This window comes from Haematobia irritans, chromosome 4 (assembly GCF_050003625.1).
Source record: "Haematobia irritans isolate KBUSLIRL chromosome 4, ASM5000362v1, whole genome shotgun sequence".
Classification (NCBI taxonomy): domain Eukaryota; kingdom Metazoa; phylum Arthropoda; class Insecta; order Diptera; family Muscidae; genus Haematobia; species Haematobia irritans.
In genome coordinates, this window is record NC_134400.1 from 113,872,996 (window position 1) to 113,883,408 (window position 10,413).

The 10,413-nt window shown below is 38.0% G+C and overlaps 1 protein-coding gene across 1 annotated transcript; it reads left to right on the forward strand.

Moving 5' to 3' along the window:
• Positions 1 to 3,487: 3,487 nt before the first annotated feature.
• On the forward strand, positions 3,488 to 8,712 carry LOC142235721 (uncharacterized). The gene is made up of 3 exons (XM_075306981.1): positions 3,488 to 6,356; positions 6,416 to 7,247; positions 7,383 to 8,712. The coding sequence occupies exons 1-3, from the start codon at positions 3,488 to 3,490 to the stop codon at positions 8,710 to 8,712; spliced, it is 5,031 nt and encodes a 1,676-aa protein (XP_075163096.1).
• Positions 8,713 to 10,413: the final 1,701 nt, after the last annotated feature.

Sequence of the window (10,413 nt, forward strand, 5' to 3'; positions counted from 1 at the left end):
ATCAATATTGAATTCATTTCAACCACAAGCGGAGTTTATGCTCACAGCTTGGTTTGTTCGAATTAGATTATATGCGTCTGGGCCTACAACCTCGAATTGAGACTTTATCACAGTGGCGGTGAAGTTTCAGTGGCTTGCCCTATCAATTAACGGCGACATCATACGTACGGCATTGGATTGTTTTCTCTGTCACAGCTGTTTGGTGAATATGCCTTAAGAGATACTTATCTGTGTCTCCTAACTTTTCGGTAGAGAGAGTAGTAGAGAAATAAGTGCACAAAACAGACGGAGCGAATTGTCAACTAATTGTCTTCATTGCAATTGACAGTTTATGCTATGAGCATGTGGACAAATTGAAAGAAGTTAATTATAGAGAAGATTGAAATAGTTTAAAATACTGAAATAGTTTAATATACTGCGAAGTGATAAAATTGGGAGAATTGTGGTGGAAGTGATAACAAGGCTGTGAAGTGCAATTACGTTTTTTTTACAATTTAATGAAGGCACATTGTGCTTTGAATGAAAGTGGGAGTAATTCCACAATAAGTGACCCCCAAAATTGTGTGGCATGATAAGTGTGCATTGAATCCTGTTTATTGGATTAATGGAAGATATACTGGGTCACCGAAATCTTTCTGAGTAACGGTGTTTGCGGAGCACGTTGTGCTGACACTGGTAGCCGGTGCTGACAAGTAGTGAACAGGCGAGGGTCATTGGCATTAGACAAGGTATGCCAATATTTGACGAGGTGAGTGGATGCATATTTAATGTGTAGGGTTGCCAAGAAGATGCAACTAGAACTGGAGTTGTTTGGGAAAGTGCCAAGATAATTGCATTAGCCTTTTAATTCACATATTAATTTGTCACTAAGGTTATTCTTCCGACAATTAATTATTACTGACTTAGTAAGATTACATGTATGGTAGAATACTTAACACTTATCATCCCCTATTATTTTACACGGAGATGGGTACAATTTCATTTACCTGAAAACATTTTTAAAATAGTTGTGTCTTTTCCATATTTTATATGAAGTGTGCTAGGACGAGCGCATAATATAAACACAAAGAAATTTGTTGGCGTGGTTAATGTTTACTAACGTATGGGCGAGATTTCTTTTGGAAGCCTTTAAAGAATCTGAAATTATCCTCGCTAGTTTTATATTTAGAGCAACCTACTTAATTCTTAACAGAGTACATCTTAATGCATTCTTCGAATGTAAAGTCTGAGCATTTGCAAGTACGGATTGTAATAGTTATTCCAGGATATCCTTGATACATATAAACATTATTGAAGCAAATGTATTTAGTAATATTGATCTTATATTTGATTTGATTTGATGGTGATATTAAAAGGAATATATTTGATGGTGATATAAAATAGACATTTTTATTTCGTATTTATTATACAATTTGCTGGGGTGTTATCGTGAGTTCCTGCAGAATAGTGAAACACACGAAATTAGTCGATGAGACAGTGTAGACTGGTTAGAGCCCCTATAAGAGTCTACATGAAGTTTGGAGGAACATTTTTATGCATGGTCAAAGCAGTTGATTTTATGCTTACACTGAAAAAAAAGTGGTCTGTTTTATGGGAAGAATGAACTAACTCGCACGAAAATTGAACTAAATTTCGCTACGCACTTTGAGATTTCCTCAAACCGTTGTTAAAACCAGGAAAATTTAATGCCCTGTTGTACTTTTTGACTGCAGTTCATGGAATTATATCCTCTCATAGAAGAAAAAATTAACTAAAAATAAAAAAGAAAAGCATTGGCGCCAAATCATGGTCATTTTAATCATGCAGTAGTTCATTCTTACTATTTTCGAGAGTCGTACGAAAATCTACTTGTGCTTTAGTTCATATTGAACTTATACATACGGTCATTGAACTTTATACTCACGGTTAGTTCATAAAATGTTTGAGATATACTTACAATGAGCAAAATTTCATTAACCCGTGGAAAATTAAAAAAAATATAATGAAATTGAGCTACTAAATAATAAATAATAATTTTTTTCCAATAAAAATAAGTTAAAGTTAGCGTTAGTTAAACTGCGGAAATTTTTTTTCTGTGTACTTGATTGCACGTTACCGAAAATTGGATTCACATTTCCGAAATACCCGTGGAGACAATTGCAAGTGCTTGATAAAATATCTGGTACATGTTGTTTAATATCCACGAGCGAAGCTATTACAGGGCCGTGTCATCGTTATGATTGCATACGTATAAGGTACCATTGTTTTCAGCAGTGAATGTTGCGAGGGTTCTCGATGAGAGAGTGGAATCTGTTGGCAACATTTGATTTGATCTGGTTCGTACGCCTGAATGTCATTAATTGATCCTTTATGGTCATTTGAGCGATTTTAGCTTTACGTTTATTCTCGAATTACTACTCAAACTTAAAATACCATATTTGGTTACTCAAGCTTAACCTACCATAGTGTTTGATTTAGTACTGGACTACACTGCTATGTTTTCATACTAACGGTGGTCCTTGCATTATTGGAGCCATTTTTCGGTCGTGTTACAGTGGGAAATTATTGACCTGATCCGGGGACTTATACAGCCTTGATTTAGTACAATTCTAGGTGCAATGGTCTGCAAAGGAAAGGAACGTTAAGGGAATGAATTAAGATACTTGGCCTTCAAAGAAAGTTGAAAGCCTTTGCTTTGGAAATCGTTTTGTTGAATGCGTATAACTCTTGAATGAACACCTTGCTTGACATGCACCAAGACCATTTTGGTTGAGAGCAATAATTTTTGGATACTAACTGAGATATTGGATAGATTAGAAGCTTCAAATATAGTTTGAAGCAGTTTTAATGTTAATTATATATAAATTTTTTTAAATTAAGGAAACATTTTCACATTGAGATATCTATTGTAAGTTTGGTTTTTCACGCTGGAGTTCATTCATATATGATCATCGGTTCTCATATAAGAAGTGAAATAGATATTCGAGAAATGGAATATATGTCTTAATTACTATCTTATTTAGCATTGAAAACTATACGGCATTCTTAGGAAATCTGTTTTGGATAAGGGCTACTTTATGTTTAGTATCAATACCAAAATCATTAAAGAGAGATATTATTGTTGGATCTTAGAGAACACTTTATCAGTGGTTTTGGATAATACTTGGGGACCCGATGAAATACGAAATTTGAATTTATGATATTTCGAGATGTCCTGAATTTGCGCTGCGATATATCGATAGTTTGTCAAATCGGAAATTTTAGCAAGAAATCCGTTTGGTGTTTCTTCGAAATCTAATGAAAGTTGCTTTCATTCGAATCTTCAAAAGTAATCGTGGCAATTCTATCACTAATTAGCTTCGTGGTTCTGCATATACATTTTTCAAAAGTATACAAATAAAAAATTCACGAGTCGTCTGATTTCTTCAATTCTCCGGCAGATTGTTGTTTTTGATTTCTAAGGAACTGTGTTGAGATCACCAAAATTGTTGTGTTTTTCGAATAAAATATGGCTCCTCAGAGATTCATTTTCTTTTCCGATCAATTGGTCACCTACTGTGCCAACTTCGCTGCTACCGATGTTTCGGAACACAGATTATCAAGTTTACAAGTTGATTTGGATGACCTGGAACGTCGTTGGCGTACTTTGACACAAGTGTATGAAAGTGCAATGACTGAGAATAAACCGGAGTACACCAAGGAAGAAAAGGAATCAATTCATTCAAAATTTACAGAGTCATGTAAATCATACAAGGAATGCAAATCGTCTATGTTGGAGTTAATTGAAATTGAGAAAAGGAGTATGGAGAGGTCAGCGCAGCAATCCGAGTCTACTTTAGGCCAAACTTCCGCTAGATTATCCCAGGAGTCTGGCTTTTCGCTGAAAGTTCCTCCGTGCGATACGGAACTGTTTCATGGGGGATATGACAAATGGCCTAGTTTTAGGGATATGTTTACAGCGATTTACATAAACCATCCCAAATTATCGCCAGCGCAGAAGTTATTTCATTTAAGAGCGAAAACTCGGGGCGAGGCGAACCAAATAGTAAAGCAATTTGCACTAACTGATAATAATTTCAAGCTTGCGTGGGATGCTCTGATCCAAAGGTTCGAAAACCAGCGTATTTTGATAAACCACCAATTAAGGAGGATTTTCGAAATGGAAAACGTTAATTCTGAGAGAGGAAAGGGATTAAGAAACTTACTCTACACGGTTAACAATTGCCTTTCCATTTTGCGAACGTATAATATTTCAGTAGTTTCGTGGGATCCATTTCTTGTTTTTTGGGTATCTTCCAAGTTGCCTGAGGAAACACTCACAGCTTGGGAAAATTCTATAACGAACCACAAGCAGATGCCAAGTTGGGGTCAGTTAGACGAATTTATTTCAAGAAGATTGGATATGATAGAGTCCATTTTGGATATGCGAAAGCCTGCAAATACTCAGGTATCTACACATAAATCCCAGAATTTTCATACCAATTCTGAATCGAATTATCGTCCTTGTAAGGTATGTCGGCAAAACCATTCGGTAAGAGCTTGTTTTAAATTCAAATCGTGGCCGTTCAGCAAACGACAACAATTCGTTACCTCAAATAAGATGTGTGAGAATTGTCTTTCGCATGGGCATATAACTGCAAATTGCCAAAGCGAACACGTTTGCCAAAAATGTAGACAAAAACATCATACGCTGCTACATCCTTATCCTGAGAACGGAAATCCGAGAGAGTCAAATCCAGGAGCCCTAAATAATCGATTTTCACAAGATCAAGCGGCATCTTTCCACATAGATGCTCAGTTGGATGAATATCCGTCCACTTCTGACGGCGCATATGCTGGCGTTAACGATGTCCAGTCTCATTTTGCCAACTCAGATCAAGGGACAATTTTGCCAACGGCATTAATCGATATGGAGCATTTGGGAACTTTGTTCACAATTCGAGTTTTTATAGACCAAGGATCTCAAGAATCCTTTATATCTAGTAGAGTCGTTAATGAACTTTCTATTCCCACAAGAAAATCCTTTACGAGAATTTCAGGGATGGGTGGAACCATCTTGGAAAATTCTTCAAAAATTTGCAATGTTACACTTAAATCTCGGAAATCAAATTTCAAATTACGCACGTCGGCCATAGTTGTTTCAAGCCTAAAGCACCTAATGCCTGGGGCTCCAATTCAAATTCTTGATTTGACAGGAGCCAGTCGACTGGATTTGGCGGATCCCACATTTTTCAAACCTGGCCAAATAGACATGCTTTTGGGAAGTGATGTTTTGCCTTCAATTATTAAATCTGGAGTTGAGAGAAATGTTTTCGGAAGTCTTTTGGCGCAAGAAACGGAATTTGGCTGGTTAATTAGTGGGCCACCAAAACCCAGGACAGTAACCACATTCGCTTCTTGGGTTACGTCAAACGATTCTTTGAACGAGGATGTTCGTAAATTTTGGGAAATCGAGGAAGTTGCGACTGTAAAACCGATTTCTGATAGCGACGCTTGGTGTGATGAGTTTTACCAGAAGACTACGAAACGGTTGGAGAATGGAAAATACGTAGTGCGACTTCCATTTCGGCAGGACCTTCCACCTGAAATGTCGTTGGGACCTTCGCGACGTTCGGCGTTGGGGCAATTTCTAAGGATGGAAAAAACTCTTAAGAATTCTAAAGAACTCGAAGCTGAATATATTAAGGTTTTGTCTGAATACTGGGATCTGAATCACATGGAGTTGTCATCGTCAAATGAAACTTTCGAAAATAATCGATACACCACTTACTATCTGCCACATCACGCAGTGATCCGACCTGAAAGCTCCTCCACTAAAGTAAGAGTTGTGTTTAATGCTTCCAAGAAGACTTCTACTGGTGTTTCCTTAAATGATGTTTTGTACACTGGGCCAACCTTACAGAATGATTTGATGCTTATTATTCTTCGCTGGCGGTTTTATCAATTTGTCTTCAACGGGGACATTGAAAAAATGTATCGCCAAATTTATGTGGATGAGGAAGATAGATCTTTTCAAAAAATATTGTTTCGCAAGAGCCCTGCTGAGAAAATTCAGGACTACTGTCTCATAACAGTCACATTTGGAGTAAGTTGTGCACCGTATCTGGCGATTCGCACGTTGTTGCAGCTCGCCGAGGACGGGAAAGTTACCCACCCTGTAGCGGCATCAATTTTAGAAAACCAAGTGTATGTAGACGATATACTGTCTGGTGGACACACAATTTTGGAGGCTCAATCTTATATAATGGAACTGATCGATTTGCTACAGTCCGCTGGTTTTCCTTTAAAGAAAATGACCGCAAATCATCCGCAAATTTTGCAACACTTGCCCCGGGAGAATCTTCTTAACGAAGACTTTCTAAGATTCAAAGAAACTAGTGAAACGAAGACGCTTGGCATTCGCTGGAATGCAATGACGGATGATTTTTTCTATAAGGTTGCAAACTTTCCGTGGTTGATGCTCCCATAACTAAACGTAAAATCTTGTCTTTCGTGGCGAAACTTTTTGATCCCGCCGGTTGGTTAGCTTCAATTATAGTTCTAGCAAAGATTTTGATGCAACAATTGTGGATTGATGGAACAGAATGGGATGAGGAGGTAAAGCCCCATTCTCTTGATAAATGGAACTTCTTTATTTCTGACTTTTCCGAAATTGAGAATCTTAAGATTCCGCGTTGGGTTCGATATTCACCTGAATGCAAGTTACAAATTCATGGATTCTGTGACGCTTCAGAGAAAGCGTATTGTGCATGTATATATGTGGTATCGACTTTTCCTAACGGTAGCAGAACATCATCCCTACTGGCCTCAAAAAGTAAAGTGGCTCCATTGAAAACCATAAGTCTACCGAGACTTGAATTGTGTGGTGCAGCACTACTACCGAGACTTTTAAAAACCGTACATCAAAATTTGAGCTTTCCTATAAAAGAAATATATTTATGGTCCGATTCAACAATTACTCTTGCTTGGTTAGAAAAGCCACCATTTTATTGGAAAACTTTCGTCGCAAACAAGGTTTCCGAGATATTGGATAATATTGGAAATATTACCTGGAGACATGTTCCAACATCGGATAATCCCGCTGACATAGGGACTCGGGGATGTACGGCATCAGAACTTCATTCGAATTCGTTGTGGTGGGTTGGACCAACATGGTTGGAAAAATCTCCTGAATTTTGGCCAAAACAAATCTCCTACAACGAACCAGTACTGGAGAAAAAAGTGATAGCATTTCAAACCCAAGTCCAGCTTGAGGATATATTGGAAAGGTTTTCTACACTTGACAGAGCTTTGCGAGTTGTTTGTTTCATTTTCAGATTTATTAGGAAATGCCAAAAAAGGGCGACTTGTGATATGTTCAACTCATACATTTCTGCTACGGAAATCTTGTTCGCCAAATTCAGGCTAATTAAACTTGCACAAATTTCGTATTTCCCCAAAGAATATTCTGCTTTAGAATCTGGTAAAGCAATAAGTTGTAAAAGTAGACTTCTTTCGTTGAACCCAATACTGGACGATAATAAACTGCTTCGTGTCAACGGTCGGTTAGCTAATTCGGACTTGAGCTATAATGAAAGATTTCCCATAATTCTACCTGAGAAATCCAGATATTGTAAATTGTTAATTGAGTTTACGCACATAATACTCTTACATGCCGAACATCAGACCATGCTGCGGTCTATTAGACAAGAATTTTATGTTATACGACTAAAGAGCGCTATACGTCATTGTGTTCGAAAATGCCGAACCTGTACCATTTACAAACATCGATCGCAACATCAAATTATGGCTGCTCTTCCCACTGAAAGATGTACTTTTTCACTTCCTTTTACGAATACTGGTGTAGATTTTGCAGGTCCATTCGATCTGAAAACTTCAAGATTGCGGAATGCTAGATTACAAAAAGGATACGCTGCAATCTTTGTATGTCTTTCTACAAGAGCTGTTCACCTTGAAGCCTGTTCTGACCTCTCATCAGAAGCATTCTTATCTACCTTTAGTCGTTTTGTTGGCCGCCGTGGATTTCCCAAAAAAGTTTTTTCCGACAACGGAACAAATTTTGTGGGCGCTTCCCGAATTCTACGACAAGAGTACAGAAACTTTCTTAGATCGGTTGAGAAGTCAGTTGCTGAAAAATATGCAATGCATGATTTTACTTGGAACTTTATCCCGCCTCACGCCCCGCATATGGGTGGTTTGTGGGAGGCGGCGGTAAAAAGTATGAAGGCACACTTGAGGAAAGTTGCTTGTAGTACTAAATTTACTTTTGAAGAATTTTCAACATTTCTTATACGCATCGAGAGTGTTTTGAATTCCAGACCTTTGTCGCCTATAAGTGAGGATCCAACTGCTCTGATTCCATTGACTCCGGGTCATTTGCTTCGAGGTTCGCCATTGGTAGCTACGCCAGAAGAATACTCGGATAATCTTTCTCTTTTGAACCGTTGGAAAAAGCTTAAGACACTTCAAGTATTATTCGCGAAGCGTTGGAAAAGTGAATATGTGACTGAGTTACAAAGAAGATATAAGTGGAAAACGTTGCAACAGAATTTGAAACAGGACGATTTTGTAGTAGTAAAGGAGGACAATCTACCACCCACAGAATGGTGCTTGGGTAGAGTTCTCAAAGTTTTTACTGGTAAAGATTCAAATGTTCGTGTTGCGGAAATCCGTACACAAAATGGTACAATAATTCGCCCCTTGGTCAAATTATGTATGCTTCCAACTGCTTGATCCCTTAACAACCCGTTCACACAATAACTAAATCTTACCTTACAGCTTAACTTCAAATACACCAAAATGTCGTGTCTGTGGTGACCGTCATTTTCTTAAACACTGTTCCAAGTTTCTACAAATGTCCGTATCAGAGAGAAGAAGACAATTACATGAAAAACGCTTTTGCTACAATTGCCTATGTACGGCACACACTCGAGATTGGTGCCCTTCTAGGAGTAAGTGCATGGTCTGTCAGAAGAACCACCACACCCTTGTTCACGTTGATTCTAAGCTCCCATCCAAGTCAAGAGATTGTGACCGCCGTCCACTAGAACGACGCACACCCACCGTACGACGCTACCCCTCGAAGAGAAGTAGATCGAACGAATCCCGTCAAAGAGCACAGTCTTCAAGAGAGTCTAAACGAAGTCGAAGTTTTTTCAACGAACGACTGGGTAATCGACCTCGTACTCACGTGTTCCTGCCGACTGCGCTTGCTCGGGTGGTAACTCATGATGGTCCCAGCAAGGTGAGGTTGCTTTTGAACTCCGGCCATACTCAGACAGCTGTTTTAAAGTCATTGGTAGAACGATTACACTTAAAGACTACTAGACGCAATAACCAAGAATTTTGTACATTAAATTTGGAATCGTATCATGATCCATTGGTCAAAATTCAGATGAGCTGCCTCATTGAGTCAAATTTCATGAGTACACTTCCAACCACCACAACAGAACCAAAGCTTCGCAGTATCTACAACCACTTGAATGATCTAGCGGATCCTCATTTTTTTCAACCATCTAATGTGGAAGTTCTAGTCGCGAATGACCAATTGCCAAAAATTCTTCGAGCTGGCCTCATCCAGTCCTCATCGAATATGCCCATTGCTCAGAGCACAATTTTTGGCTGGACAATTTCCGGGGCGTGTCACTTTTAACATTGCAGTCCTGCAAGGGGGCCGGTATGTTGAACCCTGTTCAACCATCTTTACGTCATTTCCAATACTATATAATGAATATGTATAATTGAATTGTATTTACTGAATTAATTTTATATTTGAATTAGAATCATAAAGAAATTGAAAATATTGAATTGAAATAACTGAAGTATCAAATAGAAATTGTGAATTACCTAGCATAGAGAAAGTGGCAACTCCTTGCTTCTCTCTTCAGTGAAAGCTTTCACTCAAATTTAATCTTAGCTATATTCGTCCTTCTCTACCATTAAAATGAATTGCTGAATTAACGAATTTGTACACTTGATATGTATAATGGTATTTTTTTATAACTCACTTGTGCATCGTCATCCCGCTTGGTAAGCTGTCATCCCAATAAAGTTCCAGACAAAACCTGACATCTTGCGTTTTCTTTACATTTTTTCTTTTTGGTATTTTACAATTCCTGGAGACTCTGAAACCACAATCGATTAACAGTCCACTATTCAAGGAGCACATCCAGAATTGTACAAATTGAAATTTTTATATGAAAAACTTCTTTTGCCCATATCTCCTAAACTAAGCGTCCTAGAGCGAAAAGGACTTTAATTCGTGACCACTCCCAAAAAATTGAAAAATCCACCCAAAACCTAAAAAAATTTAAATTTTTATATGAAAAACTTCTTTTGCCCATATCTCCTTAAATATGCGTCCTAGAGCGAAAAGGACTTTAATTCGTGACCACCCTCAAAAAATTGAAAAATCCACCCAAAACCTAAAATGAA